The sequence below is a fragment of the Neofelis nebulosa genome, chromosome 8, assembly GCF_028018385.1.
Source record: "Neofelis nebulosa isolate mNeoNeb1 chromosome 8, mNeoNeb1.pri, whole genome shotgun sequence".
Taxonomy (NCBI): domain Eukaryota; kingdom Metazoa; phylum Chordata; class Mammalia; order Carnivora; family Felidae; genus Neofelis; species Neofelis nebulosa.
Genome location: NC_080789.1, coordinates 9,310,472 through 9,335,166, shown reverse-complemented (window position 1 = coordinate 9,335,166; position 24,695 = coordinate 9,310,472). Strand labels below are relative to the sequence as shown.

The 24,695-nt window shown below is 57.2% G+C and overlaps 1 protein-coding gene and 2 long non-coding RNA genes across 8 annotated transcripts in view; 1 reads left to right on the top strand and 2 right to left on the bottom strand.

The window, feature by feature from the left end:
* MGAT3 (beta-1,4-mannosyl-glycoprotein 4-beta-N-acetylglucosaminyltransferase) overlaps window positions 1-6,776 on the top strand; it is a 56,205-nt gene extending 49,429 nt beyond the window's left edge. For 5 of the 6 annotated variants that reach the window (XM_058741229.1, XM_058741230.1, XM_058741233.1 and 2 more), the window contains one exon: window positions 3,016-6,776. In XM_058741229.1, coding sequence (XP_058597212.1) covers window positions 3,017-4,618 — 1,602 coding nt within the window. In that variant the 5' untranslated portion in view covers window position 3,016 and the 3' untranslated portion in view covers window positions 4,619-6,776. Of the gene's footprint in view, window positions 1-278; window positions 623-3,015 lie in introns of those variants that run through there. The other variant, XM_058741234.1, reaches the window with a different exon arrangement.
* Window positions 6,777-8,962: 2,186 nt separating this feature from the next.
* LOC131518823 (uncharacterized) lies at window positions 8,963-15,335 on the bottom strand. The gene is made up of 2 exons (XR_009265296.1): window positions 15,214-15,335; window positions 8,963-9,548 (listed from the first exon to the last, which is right to left on the bottom strand). It is a non-coding gene; the product is annotated as an uncharacterized LOC131518823 (long non-coding RNA).
* Window positions 15,336-15,659: 324 nt separating this feature from the next.
* LOC131518822 (uncharacterized) lies at window positions 15,660-22,692 on the bottom strand. The gene is made up of 2 exons (XR_009265295.1): window positions 22,100-22,692; window positions 15,660-16,591 (listed from the first exon to the last, which is right to left on the bottom strand). It is a non-coding gene; the product is annotated as an uncharacterized LOC131518822 (long non-coding RNA).
* Between the last annotated feature and the right edge of the window lie 2,003 nt (window positions 22,693-24,695).

The window sequence follows — 24,695 nt, the reverse complement described above, 5'->3', positions numbered from 1 at the left end:
GTCCAGCGGGGGCCAGGATCGGGGTGTGCTCCACGGAGGCAGGTTCCAAGGCGGGGGTGGAAATAGCCTGCCAGAAGGATCAGGGCTGCCTGAGTAGGTCCTCAAAGCCCTCTGGCGGGTCACCGTGGAGGCTTCCGCTGTGCTGACATCAGTCTTCAGTGTTGCCTTCTGCCTGGTGTCCGCCACAGCAAGAACTCCTATCTACCCGCCTGAATCGGGCCTCACCCCTCTGCCCCTGCACCCACCCTGCTGACCTGGTCTTTCTGGTCTCACTTGGCCAGAGTAGGGCTGGAATCCCTGATAGAGAGAGGAGCCCAGACGACCTGCTTCAGAAGGTTGCCAAGGGGCAGCCCCTCCTGTCTTCCCAAAAGCCAGTGGAGACCGGCCCCTCCCACCCTGGCCCTAGGGCAAGCTGACATTTAGCAGAGGTCAGGCCCCCACCCCCGATTGTCCTGCCTGTCTGCAGTCAGCTGTGCAGGCCACCCTTGGGCAGGCTCCAGGAGCGCCCAGGCATTCAAACTAGAGGAGGTGGGTCCCCTTGGACCCGACAGCACAAGTACCCTGGCCAGTGGGATTGGCGACCCCACTGTTCTCACTAGCTTGCTCAGGACTCCTCACCAAGGTGAGGCCGGGAAGGGGGTGTAGCACAGGAGTCAAGCCACCCGGGTTCCTGCCCCTGCTTTGTAACCTCAGGCAGGTCCCTGAAGCCCCCTAGGTCCTGGTTTCCTCCTCTAGAAAATTAAAGGATTGAAGGAGGTGATTCTTAAAATGTTTTCTAGGTCAAACATGTCATGATTCTGTGCGTTACGACCGCGCAGCTTAGAGAAAATTAACGTTGGAATCTTCCAGCATTGAAAGCATGGAAGTTTATTGAGCACCTGCTGCCCACCAGGAACACTGTACCCATTTCACAGGTGTAGAAACTGACGTTTAGGATGGTGAGCTGTTCTTGAGGTCACAGAAGTTTGAAGACAAGTGTGCCTCTTTCTACCCTGCTGCCTTCAGAGTTAGGAAGTGGAGGGCAGAGTATGGCAGGAAGGCGCCCAAATGACCCGGAGAAGGGAAGAGAAGCCACAGAAAGGAACATTTTAAGGGAAAGAATGTTCTAGGTGGAAGGGCAGTGTCTCACTCATAGGGATCTACGGAAGGGGAAATGAAAACACCAGATGCCAAAGCCCGGGTTTCTGTCCTAGCCCCTCCAGCGACCCTGTAGATCATCCAACCAAGTCGTTGGTCCTACTGGGCCAAATGGGTGTAGCTTCCAGCCTGCCTGCCCGCCTCCCTGGGCCCCCCCGGGACAAAGTGAGCTGGACACTTACAGTCAGAAGTGCCGTCGCGCTACACAGGCTCATTCACGAGATAAGTAGCACATCTGAATAAAGTGTGGACTTTAGTTAATAGTAATGTGGCCATTTCCATTTTTTAGTTATGACAAATGTACCATGGTGATATATAAGACATTAGCCCTAGGGGAGACCGAGTGAGGAGTGTCTGGAACATTTACTTAAACTGTAAAAGACAATATACAAGGCTGTCCATTCCCCAGCCGTCAACTAATTGATAAAATTGGGGCACCCAGGTGGCCCAGTCCATTGACCGTCCCACTCTTGATTTAGGCCCAGGTCACGATCCCAGGGTCATGGGATCGAGCCCCGACTGAAGGAGGAGCCTGCTTCAGATTCTCTTTCTCTCTTTCTCCCCCCACTGCCCCCTGCCCCTCTTCCCTGCTGGTGCTCTCTCTCTCCTAAATAAATAAATAAATAAAAGCAAACGAATCGATAAATCACACTGCATAAATGAATAGAGAATGGTTGTAGTCATGACTCACTCATGAATAGACAGTGATTCATTCAAAATAACCGTGGAATATTATGTGGGATTTAAAAGGAAATGGCAGGGGCGCCTGGGTGGTGCAGTCGGTTGAGCGTCCGACTTCAGCCAGGTCACGATCTCGCGGTCCGTGAGTTCGAGCCCCGCGTCAGGCTCTGGGCTGATGGCTCGGAGCCTGGAGCCTGTTTCCGATTCTGTGCCTCCCTCTCTCTCTGCCCCTCCCCCGTTCATGCTCTGTCTCTCTCTGTCCCAAAAATAAATAAAAAACGTTGAAAAAAAAATTTAAAAAAAAATAAAAGGAAATGGCAGATTTATTAACTACTGGTACGAAAGTCTGTTTCGTCTGTCATTGATTGGGGAAAACAACTCGAGTGCGCTTAGTGTCCAGTATGATACTATTTACGAAAAATAGGAAAGCAAGAACAGAAATGTTGCATATAAAACCCAGCAACACACGTCAGACAGGTCAAGCTGTGTGGGGAGACCGGTCTGGAGAGGGGGGAGTGAAACGGGCACCTGTACTTACCCTTCTTAAGTGTGTTAGAGTTCAATGTGTTTCCTTGAGGCCTGTGAATATTTTTCAGTGAAAAGGAACTGATGTGTCAACATATCCACACCAACGGAAAAAAAGAACAGCACCCTGGGCGGTTCCGGGGCAGGGCGGGGTGGGGGGCAAGTCGGCAGCGGCTGCACTCCCTCCCTTGGGGCCTGGGAGCGCCCCCCCCCCCCCCCCCCGGGGGCAAGTTCAGCCCTGCCGGGTGTTGTTGCTGCTGGAGCAAAGCCTAGCGGTGCAGCTGGTCAGGTCAGGGTGGGCAGGCGGGGTAGAAGATCAGACTGCAGGGGAGGTGGGGGGGGTGTTTGACCTGGCAGTGTCGGGGGGGGGGGGGGGCGGCAGGGCTGAGCCAACAGGGAGGAGGTCCAGAGCCAGGAGGGGAATTTCCTTGATGGGGTGGGGCTGGGGGGCTTCCAGGGGTACTTGGTACAGCGAGTGGGATTCCCAGGCTAGACTTCTGGGGGACAGGAAGTGACCTCATGCAAGGGCGCCAGGCACTGGCCAGGACGTTCACAGACACGGTGGCGGCAAAGGCTTCCTCAGGCTCCCTTCCTTAGGAGAGGGGCCTCGGGCTCTGGTCACCCGGGTCTGCAGACCCCCTGACCCGGCTGCTGTCTCCCTCTTTACTGCAGAATGAAGATGAGACGCTACAAGCTCTTTCTCATGTTCTGTATGGCCGGCCTGTGCCTCATTTCCTTCCTGCACTTCTTTAAGACCCTGTCCTATGTCACCTTCCCCCGGGAACTGGCCTCCCTCAGCCCGAACCTCGTGTCCAGCTTCTTCTGGAACAATGCCCCCGTCACGCCCCAGGCCAGCCCGGAGCCGGGTAGCCCCGACCTGCTGCGAACGCCGCTCTATTCCCACTCGCCCCTGCTCCAGCCCCTGTCGCCGAGCAAGGCCACCGAGGAGCTCCACCGGGTGGACTTCGTGCTGCCCGAGGACACCACCGAGTATTTCGTCCGCACCAAGGCCGGCGGCGTCTGCTTCAAACCGGGCACCAAGATGCTGGAGAAGCCCCCGTCGGGGCGGCCCGACGAGAAGGCCGAGGGCGCCGACGGCTCCTCGGCCCGGGGCCCCGCGCGGCACCTGCTGAGCACCCGCGAGCGCCCCGGGGCCCGCGGCGCGCGGCGCAAGTGGGTGGAGTGCGTGTGCCTCCCGGGCTGGCACGGGCCCAGCTGCGGCGTGCCCACCGTGGTGCAGTACTCCAACCTGCCCACCAAGGAGCGCCTGGTGCCCCGGGAGGTGCCGCGGCGGGTCATCAACGCCATCAACGTCAACCACGAGTTCGACCTGCTGGACGTGCGCTTCCACGAGCTGGGCGACGTGGTGGACGCGTTCGTGGTGTGCGAGTCCAACTTCACGGCGTACGGGGAGCCGCGGCCGCTCAAGTTCCGCGAGATGCTGACCAACGGCACCTTCGAGTACATCCGGCACAAGGTGCTCTACGTCTTCCTGGACCACTTCCCGCTGGGCGGGCGGCAGGACGGCTGGATCGCCGACGACTACCTGCGCACCTTCCTGACGCAGGACGGCGTGTCGCGGCTGCGCAACCTGCGGCCCGACGACGTCTTCATCATCGACGACGCCGACGAGATCCCCGCGCGCGACGGCGTGCTCTTCCTCAAGCTGTACGACGGCTGGACGGAGCCCTTCGCCTTCCACATGCGCAAGTCGCTCTACGGCTTCTTCTGGAAGCAGCCGGGCACCCTGGAGGTGGTGTCGGGCTGCACCGTGGACATGCTGCAGACGGTGTACGGGCTGGACGGCATCCGCCTGCGCCGCCGCCAGTACTACACCATGCCCAACTTCCGCCAGTACGAGAACCGCACCGGCCACATCCTGGTGCAGTGGTCGCTGGGCAGCCCCCTGCACTTCGCCGGCTGGCACTGCTCCTGGTGCTTCACGCCCGAGGGCATCTACTTCAAGCTCGTGTCCGCCCAGAACGGCGACTTCCCCCGCTGGGGCGACTACGAGGACAAGCGGGACCTCAATTACATCCGGAGCCTGATCCGCACGGGCGGCTGGTTCGACGGCACGCGGCAGGAGTACCCGCCGGCCGACCCCAGCGAACACATGTACGCCCCTAAGTACCTGCTCAGCAACTACGCCCAGTTCCGCTACCTGCTGGATAACCCCTACCGGGAGCCCAAGAGCACCGCGGAAGGTGGGCGGCGGAACAGGGGGCCCGAGGGAAGGCCGCCCGCCAGGGGCAGATCGGATGTGGTCGAAGGCTAAGGCGGCGAGATCTTCAAAGAGCCGGCGGGCGGGGTGGGGGGGTGGCGGCAGCCCCTCCTGCTGTTTCCCTGCCTCCCTCTGCCGGCTGCCTGGTTCCCGAGAGGACCGAGCCCTTGGGAACCCAGGGCCAGGCCTGTGAGCTCACAAAGCATCCTTCCTCGTCAGGAGAGGGGAGTCCAGCCCTTCCGTCCACCCAGAGTGCTGTGGCCAGGAGGTGCCAACGGAGAGTGCATGACGGTTACTGGGTAGCCAGGGAGGGCGGGCAGGGTCGGGGAAGGGGACCCGCAGGAGAAGCTCCCCAGGCCAGCCACGTGGGAGCTGCGGCCCCGGCCGGGGAGAAACCTGCCGTTGGGCCTCCTGGGGCTTTGGACCTGCAGCGGGAAGGTGGGCAGGCCGGGAGGTCCCGGGGCTCTGTAAATGGGTGCATTCGGGTGCAGGAGGAAGAGGGGACAGCAAGGTGGGAGGGATGTAAAGGAGCATCCAGCTGGGAGGAAGCGCAGTGTCCTCGGAAGGGCTGAGCCGGAGGGAGCAGAGAGCTCTGCCCGCAGGACACCCCTGCGCTGGATAGCACCCGTGGGGTAGGGCCTGGAGTCTGCCGAAGCCCGGGGAGTCTTGCTTTTGGTTCCAAACCTGGCCTTGACATTCCGTCTTTCTTTTTATACTGTCGTCTTGTGGGCTGCCCGCTCAGCCCTCGCAAGGCCAAGACTCCAGTTCTCGGGGTGGGATGGGAGCCGGAGGCTGGACCGTCAAGCCGGCCTGGGAGGGGGCCTAGGGGAGGCAGAGGTTCCCCATCACCCCTTCCCACTGGGACCCACAGCCCCAGCCCTCCACCGTCTCTGATAGAGTCACCCTTGTGCCCCTGCTCGGGGCTGGCTAGAGCCAGGACGGGCCCACAGGCTGCCTGGGACCAGGAAGGACTTTGAGGTCAGTTATGTCATCTCATTCCCCTCAGTTTATCTCATGGGGGCAGGGGATGTATTGGTTAGATTCTAAGCTGCTGCCATTAAGAGGCCCCCAAACACAATGGTTTAAGCAAGACAAGCTTGTTTCTAGCTTAACTGTCCAGAGGGAGATGGTCCAGATCCAGTAGGGCAGCTCTGCTTTTTCCCACATACACACCTTCCAGTTCTGGACAGAGCGGTGGCTTCAGCTCCCACCATCACATGTGCATCCCAGCCTGGGAGAAGCAGAGAAGGGCAAGAGAAGCACATGTCCTTTCCCGTTAAGGGCATGAGCCAGCATGGCATGGTCACTTCCGATCGCATCTCACTGGCCGGGTCTTAGTCACGTGGTCACAAGCAGCTGCAAGGGAAGCTGGGAAAGGGAGTCTTCAGCCACATGCCCAGCCTCAGCTTGAGAGTCCTCTTAGTAAAGGAAGGAGGAGAGCACGGAGACCAGGAGCATCTTTGGCACAGAGGGAGGGGCATGGGGAGAGAGCGTCAGAATGACTAACACAGTCCTAGGATCCTCCTCTCAAGTTCAGAGCTCTTAGACGCACCTGCTCCTGCCCCCATTCACTGCCAGTCCAGAGCTGGGGGGTGGGGGGGCAGTGAGAGCCTGCAGTTGAAGGAGGGGTGAGACACCGCCCTCCTGAGGCCCCCACAGATGTTCACCCAGCCATGCCAGGATGCAGAGCCTGCCTGTGGAGCGGGACATGTTTGTGTGTGCGTGTGTGTATTTATGGGCATGTGTGCATGTTTGGTGCGTACTTGTGTGTGTCTGTATTGGGGTGTCCCTGTAAATAGATGCTTCTGTATGGATGTGGGGGCAGGGCCCAGGCCTCCCCTTCCCCGGGACCTGGAGCCTGTGGCCACAGCCCCTCACAGCTCCCCCAAAGTGACGGAGGTGCAAAGCCCTCGGGGAGCCTAGCAAGCAAGGGTAAAGGGGGATGCGGGGTCTGTCTGTCTGTCTGTCTTTCAGTCCAAGGAATGAGAATCCTCCGGGCCCGAGGGCTGAACAGCTGAGAGCTCACTACCTCCCCAGCCTGTTTTGGTCCCCACCATATCCTTCCATCCCATCCCACCCAGCCTCCAGCCAGGACTGTCTCTGGGGGTCTTGTTGGGGTTTCCTGACGGGCCAGAAGGGGAGGGGGTCTCCTCTGGCTCAGCTCTGTCCAGAGAACTGTCTGGCGTGGGTGTGGTCTGGGGAGCTGGCCGGCAGGCAGGCAGGCAGGAATCAGGTGGCAGGGCCCTATGGCCTCCAGTCTCCCACCCCAAGCAAGTCTTTAGGGTGCCCTGAGGGAACCCCTCCCTTGGAGTTACAGCAGTCCCGCTAGCCCCTCTTGGATCTGAGAAGTGGCAAAAGAAATCAGGATGTCCCTGTGGCTCTGGGCCAACCCAGACCGGGGCCAACCCAGAGCCACCTCTGCTCACCCCATGGACAGGCAGTCTCTGGGGGCAGGCAGTCTCTGGGGGCTCCTGAATCATGCCTGAGTCCCAGCCCAGGGCCTCCCTCCTGAGGGCTTCCTCACCTCGTGCCCCTGGCACCCTCGGCTGCTATGGGCATGCCCCCTCCCCAGGCTGGCAGGGGTCCCTGGCCTCCAGTTCACCAGCTCCGGGGCAGGGGAAGGAAGAGGGGAGGAGCTCAGATCTGCCAGGACCCACCTTCCCTCTCAGACCCAGAACCCTGTTCGTGGTCACTGCCGAGTGGAGACCTGGCCATTGGGTGGAGACAGCAGCCATCAGAAGAGTGGGGGTGGGGGCGGGGGGCAAGGCGTGGGGTTGAAGAGTTTCACATATACTCACATTCATACACTGGGAATTCTGGGGGGTGGGGGGTGGGGGGGCGGGCAGGGGAGCCCCGGGCCACTCCCCCAGTATGAAAGGAAACCAAACTGTGAATGTGTGAGGGCGGGCACACTGCTGGCCCTGTCGCCATAACCAGGTGTCTTTCCCTGGGAACCACTGGCCCTATGACCTCTAGACTCAGGAGGCTCAGCCGGCCCACAGGTCATGTCCATTCCCAGGGGCAGGTGTGGGAGAGCTTTGGGGGCAAAGGTGACAGTTGGGGAGGGGATACAGGACTTCCCCAAGCAGAAGGCAGGGCCCTGGGAAATGTATAATTTAAGGACACCAATGATAATAGTATTATTTTTTTTGTAAGGGAAAATCAATATGTACATTCTGAAATCATTTTCTCTGTAAATGGTTGGATTTCATTTCACCCTTAAAGGGATGCTTAAAGGAAAAGATAATATTAATAATAAAAACAGCTACAAAGTCTGAAAGGTGCGCGTGCGGGGCCAGTTTGGGGGCGCTCTGGGTCAGGGAGGGGTGCGAGGGGGTGGCTCACGTCTTCCTAAAAACCTCCTCGCCGCCAGCGCCGGGCCCGCGGGGTGTGAGCCTCCCCACAGACGGACGGACGGACGCTGGGCAGGAGGGGGGCATGTGGAGCCCCGCACCGAGGAATGCACGCACACGTGCACGCACCCACGCACAACCAGGGGCGCATCCTCCCCTTCCCCAACCCCACCTGGTGGAACCAGCTGGAAGGAGGGGCGCAGAAAGACGAGGTAGGTCCGGGACTGGCCACGGCCCCCCACCCCCTCCGGGGTGGACCTGTACCTCGTCGGTGCGCCAGATGAAGGTTCTGGTGCCTACCCCCAAAGGAGAGCGGTTCTCAGTCCTGACCTCAGGGCGTCCGGACAAACCCTCCCGCTTCAGTGTTCTTCCCCTCTTTGCCTGTCACAGGTTCTAGGGTCACACAGCCACTTGGTGGCAGGAGAGGGACCGCACCTGGATTCCCGGCACTGGTCCGGTCGCCAGCCCTTCGGAGCACGTGAAGACAGCACTGTCTCTCCCACGGACTTGTGCTCAGATGGTGCCTGGAGCCAGGGAATGCGGGGGCCTTCCGGAGGCTTCCATCAAGCCCATGGACGACGGTATCGTCCTCGGGAAGGAGCCCTCTGGGTGTTTTCCAAGGAGAGTCTCAGAGATGGTGGAAGCAGGCACACTTTGAACTCTGCCTCAGTCCCCCGTGGGGTGGCTGTGTGGCCTCCCTGTTAGATGGGGAGACGGAGGCCGAAGACAGGGAGGAGAGACAGAAGTGTCGGTGGCCACCGCGGGGGCCAATGTCCCCTGAGCAGCCACAAGGTGCGCAGGGTGTCACACGCATAACTCAGATACGTGGCCTCCGGCCGCGCTGCCAATGCCCAGGAAGACACCTGCTGCAGGTGCCTGGGGGGTTGGGGGGGGGGTTAGGGAGTGTAATTCCACAGGCTTGGGGGAGAGTGGAGGAGATACAGACATCCCACCTAGCCAAAAGGGGGTGACGGTAACCCCTCGCCCCTTGAGATCAAGTGTATAACCCTTAAATCATGTCCCGGAATGAATCGTCCTCATCATAGACTTTTACAGACGTTATTTATTAAGTGCCTCTTCTGTGCCAGGCTCTGGGCTAAGAGATCTCCCTCCCCATCATTCCCATTTTACAGCTGTGGGGAGGGAGGCTTGGGTACATTGAGGCAGTGAATGCCACACGCCCCTCCCTGTGTCAGCGTCCGTGGCGGGGGGCAGGCGGGGGGGGGGGGGGAGGAAGATGAAGACAGGAGGCTTGAGAATGGTAATGATGTTCCACACTGATGTTCAAACACCATCCGAGCTCCCAATCAAGCCAGGCGTGGTGCCGGGTGAGGGGACACCGAGTGAAGGCAGTCCCTGCTGTCAGGAGGATTAACGACAGTGGGAAACACCAACCCACCGACAGGTAAGCGCCACGTCAGTGCGGTGAGGTGAGGGCTGGCGTGAAGTCGTCCGAGCCGAGGAAGCCGGCTGTGAGCGGCTGTGAACATCAGCTATGACTGTCTTCCTCCACTGGCCATCCAGGGAGCTGGATGTACCGTACTGGCGGGCTCCGCGGCCTTGGGGGGGACGCCTATTCTCTCCAGACGCAATCTGCCTATAAAAATGGTCCATGGAGAGCTTTACTGCATCTAGAGGACGACATAAAAGACAGGGAAATGGTTTACAACCTGTAAAGCTCCATCAGGATGGGGGAGACCAGAGCAAGCCCGGTGACTGGGTAACAGCAACCACTGAAGTGCTTCTAGAGATGCCCTCCAGCTCGGGGCTTGAGCTGTGGGCAGTTGAAACTCCCAAGCCCTGGGGCGCCTGGGTGGTTCAGTCGGTTGAGCGTCCAACTTGACTTCGACTCAGGTCATGATCTCATGGTTTGTGGGTTTGAGCCCTACGTGGGGCTCTGTGCTGACAGTGTGGAGCCTGCTTGGGATTCTCTCTCCCTCCTTCTCTCTTCCCTTCCCGCTCCCCCCCCCCCCCATCAAAATAAGTAAATAAACTTAAAAAACAAAAAAACAAAAACAGGGGCGCCTGGGTGGCTCAGTTGGTTAAGTGTCTGACTCTGGCTCCGGTCATGATCTTGTGGTTTGTGAGTTGGAGCCCTGCGTCGGGCTCGGTGCTGACAGCTCGGAGCCTGGAGCCTGCTTCGGATTCTGTGTCTCCCTCACTCTCTGCCCCTCCCCTACTCACAATCTGCCTCTCTCTCTCTCTCTCTCAAATAAATAAACATTAAAAAACAAAAACAAACCCTGAAGGCCTGACATCCTGGAGCCCACTGGGAGTCCCCACCTGGGCACCCCACATCATGGAACATCCACGCATCTGTGGTTACCATTCAAAGCAGTGAAAAGCCTTCCCCTGGGGCCAGCTCTCTGGCCAGCATCCTCGACCCCTCCTGTGCTGTTCTAGTGAATTCCCAGACACTCAGTTATAGCAGGAAACTAATGCTTTTAAATTACAATAATTTTTTTAAGTTTCATTTTGTAGTTTACTCCATCAAATATTTATTGCTTCAACACAAACCACCCTGAAATCTAACGCAACAATTGATTTGCTGACGGTTCCACAATTCAATCTAGGCTCAACTGAACGGTTCTTCTGCCTGGCAGCGCGTGGGCAGCTGCTTCAAGGATGTGCCCGCCTGCTCAGGCCTGACCTAGATTATTGGTGACAGAGGAAGGGATAATTCACAAAAGAATGAGCCTGTCAACCAGTCAGTGCTTATGCAGGAGACACACAGGGCTTAACACAAACAGGCCCCCTGCCTCCTGCCATAAAAACATTGCTTGAATCTCACCTCAAGGAAGCATCACACAAATTCAAGTGGAGGGACAATCCGCCCGCAAACCTGACCTCTCGTATGCTCCTCATTTCCTGCGTTTGTAGGAAAAGTCCGACCCTACATCGGTACCACACACCACCTCTCAGACACCTATCCTAGACTGCTGAAAGCTACTGCGACAAACCATCAACAGTGGCACAAGTCCTTCCACCGGGGCCTTGGAGTGTGGCCTCATTGTTCCCGTCATCCCGGCCGCCCAACGTGTTGTGTGAGCCCAGCCAAGACCAGAAGAGCTTCCCAGCCCAGTTCAACCTAAACATAAATCCAGTCTCGTGAGCTCAATTGCTTTAGCCACCGGGGGTGGTCTGTTACGCAGCCTGATTGTGGCCATAGGTGACTGACGCAGTTGGCTTTCAGTTAATGACAGAAAGCCCGACCCAAACGAGGCAAGCAGTGGAGTTTATTGGCTCGCTGACATGTTAGTTTAGTAACAAGAAAGGCTTCAGCTACAGCTGGAGGTGGAGCTCACTCCCACACTGTCGTCCAGCTCTCTCTGTGGCTCGGCTCAGCTCCACTTCCCATCCTGTGTTGTCCCTATTCTCCGACAGCCTTAAAACCCTCATGCCTGCAAGATGGCTGCAGCAGCTCCAGGCCTCGCGGCATCCCATCTTGGGTACTTAGCACAGAAGAAATAGAGCTCCTCTCCCCTAAAAGTCCCGGGCCTGCAGGCCATTGACTTGGATAAAGTCACGTGATCATCCCTGGGCCAATCGGCGAGACTGGAGAGGGGCTGGGCGGACTATGCTCATTAGCCTTCTTCGACCAGAGGAAGGAGGATGCCCAGAAGAAATGGGGGGCATCAAGGTCACCACACTGGCACAACCTTAGTTGCCTCCATCAGGTCTTTCACCGGCCCCTGGCCAAGTCGGTCTCCCGCATCCTCGTCTGTGAAATAAAGACCTCCATGGGACAGACTCTAGAGCGGTTGTGAGGGCACTCAGAACTTGGAACAGAGCCTGGAGAATCGGGAGAGCTTCAAAAGTGGGAGCGGTCATCATCATGACTCTGGCCGCACCCCCCCATTTCTTCACGTGGTGCACCTGACGCACGGGTCACGCATCCCTTCTCCACACCCCCTTCCTTAGCCGCTGTGACTTCCTCTACCTCCTTCTTGATGTTCCTTCTTGGGTGCCTTCCTGGCATCCTTTTACCCCATGCGCCCCTTCAATAAGGGTGCTCCCCAGGGCCTCATCCTGGGCCCACTGCTCTGCCTACTGTTCTGGACTCCTGCAGAGGTAGGGCTGGCCCAGACTCTCCAGAGTCCTCCCCAGTGAGCATCCAGCCCATGGATCCGACTGCTCGTTAGATGAGTCCCCAAGGTGTCAAGGTCACCTCAAACGAAAAGCAGCTCCAGAGAGCTGGGCACACAGTAGGCACTCAGTAAATGCTGGCTGCAGTGGACATTTACGGTTCCTCTTCTCGGCATCTCCTCCTACCAGAATTTCTTGATCGTGTGCTTTGGTGGGGATTGACACAGACACACGTGCACACTCACACATGCACACACCCAGCTCCTAAGGTAGCCCTGAAAGGCTCCGTCAGTTTGTACAACCCACTGCCTGGTCAGGGCGATTACTTTAGGGATGGACGAGTGGCCCAATCCAGACTAGTGATACAGAAGAAAAAAAACTGCTGGAAGCTTCTGGAAAAGAAGTTCTTTTCTTCAAGAATGATGGAGAGGGGCGCCTGCGTGGCTCCGTCGGTTAAGCGTCCGACTTCGGCTCAGGTCATATTCTCATGGTTCGTGAGTTCGAGCCCTGCATCGGGCTGGCCGCTGTCAGCACAGAGCCCGCTTCGGATCCTCTGTCCCCCTGTCCCTCTGCCTGTCCCCCTCTCTCCACCCATCCCCCGCTTGCGCTCTCCCCCAAATAAATAAATAAATAAATAAATAAATATTTTTTTAAAAATTTGATGAGGAAAGGGGAAAGAGCCCTCACCACCAGAAATAAAAGGAGAGGGAGGAGCTTACAGCTGATAGCACTGGCTGGTGTGTGGAACCCTCCCTAAAAGCCACACTGTTAGGACTTCTCAATTACATGAGCCAATACATTCCCTTTGCGAAAGACACTTTGAGCTGGGCTTTCTGCTATTTACAGCGGAAAACATTCTAACTCCTCTCAAGAAAACCTTCTTCTCTGAGTTCGGGCACACTGTTCTCTTAGCCCAGAACCTTCTGCCGCCATTTTGTTTCTAACGCTTGCTCACTCTTTCAGGCTCAGGTGTCAGGTTCTCCAGGAGGCCTTGCTAGGACGGCCCCACCTCTACCTCCCCACACCCAGATTAGGTGCTAATCCTCTGGGCTCCCATTATGCCTCAGACGTCTCCAGTTCTGCCCTTTCCACATGGTCTTAGGGTTGCGAGCTTTTGGGTGTGGTCTCCCACGCTTGGGAGCAAACAGCTCCTAGCACGCCTCAACATCTATTTGGGGAATGAGCAACTCACAGGCGAATGCCACTAATAAGTGGAGGCACTGGGATTTGAACCCAGGACTGTCTCCTACACGGTCCAACACCCACCAGAGGCCCTGCTCCCTGAACACCCCACTCTGCCTGCCCAAGCACTGGGGTCCTGTCACATACAACCTGCCTGCCCATCTGAGGGCAGTAGGTGTTCTATGGCCCAAGCTTCCTCCCCTGAAGGGCCTTGCCCACAGGATTAGCTGTGGCCACGCCTCTTGGCCGAGATTTGCCACTTCCTTTGATATCACACTGGATCAGTCCCCATGCCACAATGAGAACATTCAGCATGTCCCATGCAGCGACCTTTCCGAAGACCCAGGATGCCTCATGCCAGGCCCCAGTTTGGATTGCTCTGCCTTCTAGAAGTTCACAAGGGACACGGCCAGGCCCTTATCCACGTGACCGCCCATCAACTAGTCAAAAATAGCTGTCTCCGCTCCCTGATCTGCTCTGCCAGCCAGTCCACCGCTGTCCAGTAATGAGACTTTTAGACTCTTTGCCATTTGGCTCTGTAAATATTGGCCAGGGTCTGGGGTGCGGGTTGGTGGTGGGAAAAAGAAACAACATTCTTGAGATTTGTAGGAGGCAGAAAACCTGACTCTGTCATTCCAGCCCATTGTGACAGGGTCCTGGGGCAGAGGCTCCAAGGGGGGTCGCTCAGTTCTAGAACGCTCTTGAGGGACACCTGGGTGGCTCAGTCGGTTAAGCATCCAACTTCGGCTCATGTTGTGATCTCGCAGTTCGTGAGTGTGAGCCCTGTGCCGGCAGCTCAGAGCCTGGAGCCTGTTTCAGATTCCGTGTCTCCCTCTCTCTCCCCCCTTCCCCTGCTCTCTCTCTCTCTCTCAAAAATAAACATTACATGGGGCGCCTGGGTGGCGCAGTCGGTTAAGCGTCCGACTTCAGCCAGGTCACGATCTCGCGGTCTGTGAGTTCGAGCTCCGCGTCAGGCTCTGGGCTGATGGCTCGGAGCCTGGAGCCTGTTTCTGATTCTGTGTCTCCCTCTCTCTCTGCCCCTCCCCCGTTCATGCTCTGTCTCTCTCTGTCCCAAAAATAAATAAAAAATGTTGAAAAAAAAAATAAAATAAAATAAACATTACAGGGGAGCCTGGGTGGCTCAGTCGGTTGGGCGTACGACTTCGGCTCAGGTCATGATCTCACAGTTCGTGGGTTAGAGCCCTGCGTCGGACTCTGTGCTGACAGCTCAGAGCCTGGAGCCTGTTTCAGATTCCGTGTCTCCCTCTCTCTCCCCCCTTCCCCTGCTCTCTCTCTCTCTCTCAAAAATAAACAAACATTAAAAAAAAATTAGAGGGGCGCCTGGGTGGCGCAGTCGGTTAAGCGTCCGACTTCAGCCAGGTCACGATCTCGCGGTCTGTGAGTTCGAGCCCCGCGTCAGGCTCTGGGCTGATGGCTCGGAGCCTGGAGCCTGTTTCCGATTCTGTGTCTCCCTCTCTCTCTGCCCCTCCCCCGTTCATGCTCTGTCTCTCTCTGTCCCAAAAGTAAATTTAAAAAAAGTTGAAAAAAAAAAAATTAAAAAAAAAAAAATTAGAAAGTTCTCGAAGGGTCCCCTCGATCGCCAGCATTTAAAACAATCTGATTAGGATGCTTAGAACCAATTTGATTTTTGCAAATCGGACTCATCACTCAGGAAGCCGCCATGCTAATGCAGTTAGGTGTGCAACCCCGCTCCATGACAGTGAGTTTTTCTAGTCGGTCACCCCTCTTCCCACCCACTGTACCCATGCCACCTCTTCTGCCAGTACTTAACCTTTCAGCTCAACCCTGCACTCGCTCACTGACTGCACGCTGTATGACAGGCCCCAAGGAAGATACAGAAACGGAGAAGACACACTTGCTGCCCTCTAGGAGCTCCAAATCGACTTGCAAGCAAGGCCACGGTTTCTCGACCTCGGCGCTAGTGACCTCGTGGCCAGATGATTCTGTGTTGGGGGGCCTGTCCCGATGCATTGCAGGGTGTTAGCAGCATCCCTGGCCCCTACTTACCGGATGAATCCGCTCCCCCGAGTGTGACAACCACGCGTGTCTCCAGACATCGTTAAATGTCCCCTGGAAGCGGAATCAGGCACTTTCCATACGTTACTTCATGTAATCTACGTGGTATCTGGCGGCGGGGGGGGGGGGGGGGGGGGGGTTACGCCTTACCAGCCTGCAAGGTTGTAGGGGTGGGGAGGCTAGGATCCGGGGAGATTAAGGGTATAAATTGCTGAAAGCACAGCTCCCCATGGGACTTAGAGGACCAGGGCCTCCACCACCCTTCGCACGGTGCTGTGCTGCCTCCTAGTGGGAGAGCCAGGCATGTCCACAACCGGCGGCGTGGGCCGGCCTTCCCTCCTTTCCTTCCTTTCTTTTCCCCAACTGGACGCCAGGTGGGATTTGAGAGGGTGTATAAAGCAGACGCCGCAGAATGGAAGGATGTATATACACATATATGTGTGTGTGTATATAACAGAATCACAGAACATTATGAAGAGAAAGGAAAACCGAGACCAGGAAATACACAGAATGATGAAGGCCACGCGAGGGGGACATCCGTGTGGTGAAGGCATGTGGCGCAAAGGGCGACGTGCTCTTCTCCCCCTTCGGCAGACGAGGAAAGGAAGGTTCCAGAACCTGCACAGGACGTGGCGGAGCCCGGAAGGTGAACACCTCTGGAGCGTCTGTTCCCTACCTGGCGGGGCTGGGTGTGACTTCCGCCGGGGCCCCGTGGCGCTCACCGGATCCTGCTGAGCTGTACTGACACGGTGGGCGCGTAACAGCTCATCCCTCCTCGGGCGGCCGGCTCCCAGCCCCACTTGCGTCAGTAGTGGTGGCTGACGGTGATATCCACCCACCGGCACGTCCCCAGTCAGGCCCCAGAGACCCCCGCACTCTGGCAGACCAGGGCCACCACCTTCCTTAGGGTCCATTCGTCCCCCTCGGAGTCACTGAGGGCAGAGGCCCACCGCTTGCGTCAGTGGGAGGCTTTGCCGGGTGGCGTCGTCAACACTCTTGGAAGTTCCTGAGCATGTTCTTGGTTTCAGCTCATGTCAGGATCTCACAGGTTCGTGGGATCGAGCCCCGTGTCGGGCTCTGCGCTGACAGCAGGGAGCCTGCTTGGGATTCTCTGTCTCCCTCTCTCTTCCCCTTCCCCACTCCCCCATGCACTCTCTCTCTCTCTCTCAAAATAATAAGAAAACATAAAAAAAGGGGGGGGGCCGAGGTGGCTCAATCAGTTAAGCATCCAATTTCAGCTTTGGTCACGATCTCGCGGTTCGTGGGTTCGAGCCTCGTGTTGCACTTTGTGCTGACAGCTCGGAGCCTGGAGCCTGCTTCAGATCCTGTGTCTCTCTCTGCCCCTCCCCTGCTCGCACTCTTTCCCTCTCTCTGAAAAATAGACATTAAAAAACAGTGTTAAAGAAAAAGAAGTTAACTGAACGCAGACCAGGCTGGTCCTGGGTTTCACCTCACTGATCTGAGAAGAGGGGCCTCAGGCCTGCCTGTTTCTGCCTGCTCTCCTGGCCGGTTTCCTCCTCTGACCATCCTCGGATGTGAGAATGGCTTTCCCATCATGGCGCCGTATTTAGAGAGGGTCCTCCCATTCTCCAGCCCGTGCCAGCTGTGGAATTGCCGAGACACCTGGGGGAGGAAAGGCTGTTCTGCCAATCAGCCCAGCCCAAGGACATCGGTGGGTCAAGTTCGAAGACTCAAAGGACCAAGAGCATGTGCAAACATCACGACTCCTCCAAACCACACTCAGGGTCATCCCAAGCTCTGCGCAACCTCTGGAGTATATCTTGTCTTAATTACTGTGTTGCCGTACGTCCCAGACTCTGGCCTGGAAATCATACCTTGCTCTCCCTTCTCCCTCTTCCAGTCTCCCCCGCCAATCCACCCTCCGGGCAGGGCCACTGCACTGCCAGCCCACACAGGCTGCTGTGCAAACTGTCCAAAGGGATTAGCTGCTCCTTAGCAGAAGAGGGGGCTGGGGAGCCCAACGCTGCCAGATGTCTTAAGCATTTAAGCAAACGCGGAAAGCTCTTATAATTTCCTGGGTCTTACAAAGCTCTTTGCGGGGCGAGAACAGTCCCACACGTACACCTGTTTGCCCCTGGAGGAGACGGAGGCTGTAATCAGCTTGAGTGGTGCTGCCTCATCTGTAAAGTGGGTCACTGGTATCCAGTGGGTTAATGGGTAGAAAGGATGTAAAGGGACACTGGCTGAGATTCACTGAGCGACTGCCCTGGGCTGGACACTGTACTCAGCCTCCCCACCCTTCTCCTACGTTCTGAACCTCACAGAGGTGGTACACGTGGCAAGTGGGGGAGCTGGGAGCTGGGCTCTAAGCCTGCCCATCTGCCAGTCCTGGCCCCCACTCCTGCTGCCTGCCAAGGGGAGGGTATTCCGTGAATGAGCTTACAGTCTCTGTGCCCTTCTCAACACCACCTGGCACTATGTGGGCAGCAAAGATTTCACAGGCTAATGGGGGAATCTCACTCCTGGCCAGGGATATCAGGTTTGGGTCTGGTGAATACAGGATCGATGATGACATCTGATGACAGCAAACTCCGTTGGGAGGGAAGCAGCTCTCTCTGAGAGATTTCCAGGTCCCTGGCAGGCTCACATCCCGGAGCTTCGCTGATCCGTTACGGTTACTGCCAACTCCCCCATTACTCCAGCAGGGCGGGTAAAAGGAGTGTCTGCACCCTTACTCCACCCTGGGTCCTCCCCTGGCAAGGTTGGGAGGTGGAGGGGGGGGTGGGCTGGGGTGAGCTTTCCGTCTTGTCATTCAGTAGCCATTTCCCTCCCATTCAAAGCACCCAGCATTTAAAGAGGGTCTCAGTGTTGTGTGGCTTACAACATTGCTGGGCAAAGCAAAGGGCTGGAGGCTGGAAAGACCCAGGCTGCAGGCACTCACCCTCTCTGCCTCCAGCAGGGGAGCCTGGAGCTGCCCTGTGTGCCCCCTCCCCTCCCCACCCCCCTCAGTAAGCAGCATCTGGGAATTCACTCCTTTGAGGGCTCACTCCCTCTGGCACTTCCAACTCCTCTGCCTCAACTGGCTCCTCTCTTCCCCTCCCCAGGCTGGAACGGTACCAGCACACCCCCAGCCCAACCCAACCGCTTTTTCTTCAACTGTCCTCTCATCTCACCCTTTCTCCTGCCAGCAAAGTCACGGTCTCCCTTTCCACCTCCCCAATTACTCTCTATAGCCCCTGGGTTCTCAGTGAACCAGTCTGAGACCAGCACCTAACTGGGCAAACTGGCTGGGGCCCTGGCCTCCGTGGCCACCCTCTCCTCTCCCCAGGCCTCCATGACACCCCCGTCTTCTGCAGTGTCCTTTGCTTCCTGGGCCTTAGCTGTCAGTGCCCCCAGGGGCTCCTTGTCCTTGTCTTCTTCCTCCACCCTTGCCTCTAGTCACTTCATCTATCCCCGGCCGGTTCAAGCCCCAGAGCGGAGTTCAGATCCTAATCCTGCTGCTTATGGCTCTTTAAGGTCCTGCCTCCTTGGATGTACCTGGCACAGGGACATTCTCATCCTCACACGGCTGTGATGAGGGTTAGGGGGTTGTGTGTGCAAGAGATGTCGGCACACAGGAAGCGTTGGGCTCACTCCTACCGTCCGCTGATGGCTCTCTCAAGGGGCGCCGAAGTGGCCTGGGGCCCAGCTCCCGCAGGTCTCAGCCTGTCAATCTAGTCCCCGTAAAAGGGCCAGGCAGCTCTTTCTAAGATGGAAGTCTGATCGTGGCTGGGACTTTCCCCTGCTGTTGGCTCAGGGTCAAACTCCTGGCTGTGGCCTGCTGCCTTCCTCCCCAGCCTCATCTCGGGCCTCTCCTGAGTTCTCTGGCTCTAGTCCTTTGAAACTCTGCAATGGGCCGAGACTCCATCCTCTGCCCGGACCACTCCTGCCCCCCAGCATCACCTGGCCTCCCTAAGGCCTTAGCCATAGTTTTCATTCTCATTGCAGATACACACTTAATATATACACAGATAGCCACTGCTTCTCTCTTCCTCCATCTTAGTTGGCATGAGTCAGTTTCAAGGTCTGATTGCTTAGGTACTTTAATGAATCCCCATTTTTGAGTGTAGAAACCAAGACTCAGAGAGGTTGAGCACGTCGCTGAAGGACGCCCAGCGGTCAGGGAACAGAGCTGGGACTTGAACCCGTGACCGACTCCAGACTAACGGTGCCAGTGCCTGAAGCACGCCTCACTGGCTGTCACTTCCTTTCCGAGAAACCTTAGCATGCTCACGGTCCAGCTTTGGGTCTCAACCCTTCGCTTCCGTAGCCAGTGGGTGCTCACCCAACCCTGCTTCTTCACTGGGTCACAGGATCTTCTGGTTCCCAGAGCACCTGTGAAGGCTTCTCTCCTAGCACCTGCGTACCTGTCTGTCTCCACCCCCCTGCCCCCCCCCCCAGCCTTCTTGAGGACAGGAACTGCGTGTTTTATATCTGCATCCCCACCTCTAACCCTGGCTCACACTAGGTGCTCACTAAACGCTGAACAATAGACTGCTTGGGAACAACAGTGTTGATTCTCACGGTCACTCAGCAAAAACGTTTTGTTCATTTTGTTCCTGTATCCTGCCTTAGCCCTCTGGGGCCCAGACCCTTGGCCACGGAGGCTTTCCAGGGCTGGAAGGCCCTAGCTTGAGACCCCCGGAATTCCTGCCCTGGAACTGCTGTCCTGGGTTTCCAAAGTCTGTTTGTGATATTCCCACGTCCCTGTCCGCTCACGAGAGAGAGAGAGAGAGAGAGAGAGAGAGAGAGAGACCGACACCTCATGATAATACAAGCCACCACTTACCATGTGCTCACCGGGTGTCAGGCTCCCGATGACACCTTGCATGCCCTCTCACATTTAACCCTCAACAGCCCAAGGAGGCAGCTCTTTATCTCTATCTCCAGCTCACAGATGGGGAAAGCAAGACACGCAAAGCTTCAATCACTTGCCCCATGCCTGTCGCCGCCCCACTGCCCCTTTCAAACGCAACTAGACTTGACTGACCTGACTTGGGGAAATGGTCTCTCTCTCCCAGTCCCTCTACCTTTCTGGAAAATATCCCTTCATCCATTCACTCCGCAATGAAATGTCTACTATTGGTGCGAGTCACGGCTCTGATGAACAAGGGCTTCCCTCTTGCCCTCCATCCGTGACCCCATAACACACCATTTGCCAACATCCAGATGTGCGACTGGGAGTTAGGTCAAAGCTGCAATATCTTAGAGATCCCAGAGGACCCTTTGTCCCATCCACCCGGCAGAGCCCTGACATTTGGGTCAGTGCTCCTTGCCAGGGGTCTCAGACCTACAAAGGCACCATGGATGTGTGCCTGCCTCGCTTCTCCAACCCCCCCTCCCCCCGCCATTGTCACGGGAGCACTGGGAACAGGAATGAGTGCTCTGAGTCTGGAAGTAAAGAAAAGACCCAGAAGAGTCTGGGGAAGCTGATCTGAAAGGCAGGCCGCCCGGGGGCCTCCCCCCTTCCCTCCTAAAAATAATATTCTATAGAGCAGGAGGGTCAGGAGGGATACGAAAGGTCACCTAGTCTTCCAGCTGGAAATGTCACCAATTAGATTTATTTGGGTCACAAAATTATTTCTTTATCGAGCAAAGTAGGGCAGCCTGGAAGAGTGGAAAGAACACACGTTTTGGTGTAAGACAGACGAGTTCCACCGCGAGCTTCCCAGCTGCCTGGCTCAGTATCAGAGAAATTAGCAAACCTCTCTCAGTCTTGGATTTCTCATCTGTAAGATGGGGATAACGACGCCTACCAAGCAGGGCCGCTGGGCCTGGACATAATACAACGTTTGTAAAGTAGTCAGTCCAAATGGCTGGCACACCGCACACCAGAGGCGCTTCATAAAGGCGGCTGTAAGTGCTGGGGCCGCTGCACTGGAGCGTGAGGGAGAGAATTGCTGAGTTTCTTCCTCCAGCCCTGGGGGATCCAGCCCCAGCCTAAGAGCCCAGGCTCCACACCACCATTGGTCCTAAGTCTTAAGCCTCCCTCCTTGCGGCCCCCAACTGGGCCCTCCCTTTCCCGGAAGCCCTAGGGCTCACCGTCCCTCAGTGCTGCGGGGCTCCCCATGTCACAGGGAAGTCTTCCCTCATCTGAGTGGAGACCTTAGGCCTCTGGAAAACAGGCTTCTTCTGGAACACGCGGAACATGCTCCTAACTGAGCTGAAGCAGGCAGGCAGCAGGGTAGTTGCTCAGGCAGAAGCCGGAAGCCACGGTGACCCTTCTCTCTCACACCCTGCGTGAGCAGTGGCTCTAGCTCCAAAGACTTCCAGGATCTGACCACTTCCTCCCTCCACTGCCGCCTCCCCTGGTTTGAGCCCCTGCCTCCCCTGGGGTCCTGCCACAGCTTCCCAACCAACCTCCCTGCTTTAGCGCTTGGTGCATTCGGTTCTGCGCAAGCCAGACTGACCCTGCGACAATGGGATTCAGGGAGGGACCCTTTTCATGAAGACGGAGCAGAACGGGAAGAGGAAAACCCTGGCTCCTCCTAAAGCCGAAGCCGAAGCAAAGGCGTGGAAGGCCGAGAAGGTGGCACGGAATGGTGTCCACAGCCCCCAAAAAGGAGAAGATCCGCATGTAGCCCACTCCGTGTAAAAGAGCAACGCCCTCCCTCCCACCACACTCCCTTCCCTCCATCCTCGCACCTGCAGGAGGGCTCCCAGCTCGCCTCACCACCTGCGTCAGCCCCCACTAGATGACACAACTTGATCCTTCTGTTCCCTGCAACACCGGTGGCAGTGCCCTGCACGTTAGAGACCCCTGAGGAGGACTGGATGCGTGAATCAGTGAGTGGATGGTAACTGCTCCTAAACGCCCAGCCCCTCCTGCTGGATGCCCGTTAGTCCCCACAACAGCCCCAGGCGGAGGTTAGGAAACTTGCCAGAGGGCAGAAGTCCTTCAGTGGTGCAGCTGGAACTGGGGGTCCCCAGGGGCCTGACTCCCAACGCTCCTTGGCTTCGCTTGGCACCTGGACACGCTGCGGGCAGGGGCCTCACGGATTCCAGAAGGTGTGGGTCGCGCCCCCAGATCTGGTGAGAGACAAGAGAAGCAAACGGGTACATTAAACAGCAGTGCCCGGCAAATAACTGGTGCCAGTAAATACGATTTGTTGTTAGGAGCCCCAACAGCAGTGTGCAGACATTTCTGTGCGGCCCAAAGGAGGCGCCTGTGCTGGACGCCCGAGGAGGAAGGTGCTGGAAAAGACGTCCGGAGGGAACAACTGAGGTGGACCTTCAAGGGTAGGAGTTTGCCGCGAGCCGAAGGGCCCGGGGAGCAGGAAGAGCCCCGAGGGGTGAAAAGAAAGCGATCTGAGAAAAATGGGACTTGAGGAGCTTTGAAAGCCATGACAGAGAATAGTAGTAGTGTCAGACTTCCCCAGGTGTCCCCACGGCCCCAGCCCGAGATCGGCAGTCGGTGCTGGGGTCTGACCTGACCGCCTTGACAGGTTACGAGGCTGGCAGCGGGGGGGGGGGGGGGGGGGGGGGGGGGTGAGGTCGGCCCGACGCAGCCCGGTCGCTGGACGGCGAGGCCACCCGGGTGCCAGTCCGCCGCCCCACTCCCGCCCACGGCGCGGTCGCTCTCCGGGTGGGCGGGGCCCGAACGGCCTCGGAGGACCGGTCCCTGGGGGACGTCACGCACGGAGGCGGGACCGAGCCCGCCTGAGGGGGCGTGGCCCGACGAGGCTCCTGGCCCCGCCCCGAGAGAGGCCTCGGCCGCGAAGAACGGAAGTCCTTCCGCCTCCGCCCGCCCCCACGCTCCCTTCAGTCCCTCCCCTCAGCTCCGTGCGCAGGGTCGTGTCCCGGAAGTGAAGGGGCCATGTTGGTGGGTGACCCCGGGAAAGGTACCGGGCGAGAGGCGAATCGCGAGGAGTGGTAGCGCGCGCAGTCCGCGGGTGAGTGCGGGGAGGAGCCGGGGCCCGGGGCTCGCCGAGCCTCTGCTCAGGGCCGCGCGGGCGCCCCCCACCCCAACCCGGCCAGCGGGGGTCTCGCCCAGACCGCTCTAGTTTCCTCCCGGGAGGCCGCTCGGTGCCGCGCCCCAGCCTCCGGAGGCCTCCCGGGGACCCCCCCCCCCCCCCCCCCACCGAGCCGGCCTGCCCCAGCCCAGGCCCTCCCCATCCCGCCTCGGCCCGGCCCCTAGGGTCGAGGCAGGAACTGGGGACCGACCAGGGCTCAGTCGCCCAATCGCCGATCGACCTTGTAGTAACAGCCCTCGCGTGACAATCGCCTTCAACCTCATAAAGCACTTTTCCTGTTGATTTTCTGGATTCATCTCTCCCACTCCGGGAGGCCCTTGGGGCCGAGGGGAGCTCTTCTACAGTTGAGGAAAAAAGGACAGGGACAGTGGCTTTGCTCGAGCTCGCGCAGAAAGTTGGTGAGGCCGGACGCTGATGGCTAACTGACTTCGGGCCCAAAGTTCAGATCTTTTTACCAAGTACCTCCCCCATTCGATCTCATTTCTTTATTTTTGAAATAGGGGTGATCATTTCTCCCACATAAGGACTTTGCTTCTTTCATCCAACATATTTTTTGAGGCCCTTATATGTGCCAAGCGCTGTGCTGGGAAAGTTTGTAGAGCACCCCTGTCCTACGTGGTAAGGCCCCAGCGAATGGTAATTGTCCTTACAGAGGCAGGCAGAGTTGGGGGCAGGAATGCAGCCCCCCTTTCCAGCTATGTGCCTGTGGGCAAGTTACTTCCCTGTGGGAGCTTCAGTTTCCCCCACTTAAAATGGGGATGAGGACGCTCGGGTTGTTGACAGAATGAGACGCGTTATTCTGTGGAATGTGCCTGAAACATGCCTGATACATAGTAAACCCTCCGTAAGTTCCGTAAGTGTTCACTGTCAACGCTAGGACCCCTGACCACCTCCTGGGTTTCTTCATTTAAATGTAATGGATGACAAAGCATTTTATGACACTCAGTATTTGTGTAAAGGTTCATTGTTACTGAAGGCAGATGGTGGCGGTTCACGCAAAACTAAATCTATTTATTGGGCTGGGGGCCACTAGTAATAGCCGGCCGTGATAGCGTGCTTCTTTGTAGGTGCCAAGCACTATTCTAGACCCATTTACATACATTAAGTCATTTAATCCTCGTACCAACCGAATGGGCAGAATACAGTCTTGCTCCTCATTGTACAAATGGAGAACTGAGGTTAGCGCAGAGAGGTTAAGAAACTTGCCAGGGTAATCACTGCAGAAGCGGTGGTGCCAGGATTCAAGTGTGGCTGAGAGTCCTTGCCTGCAACCACTCTAGACCACCCCTCGTAGTGGAATTCTATTAGAGATGCTGTATGTGCATTATCTCATGCAGTTCTCAAAATAACCCCATGTGGTAGGTACTCTTTAACATATAATGTCATCTGCATTTTTTTTTTTTTTTTTTTACCACTGAGGAACCTGATGCTCAGAAGGGTTAAGTACGTTGCCCGGAATCATATGGCCGGTAAACGGCAGAGCCAGGATTCAAGCCCTGG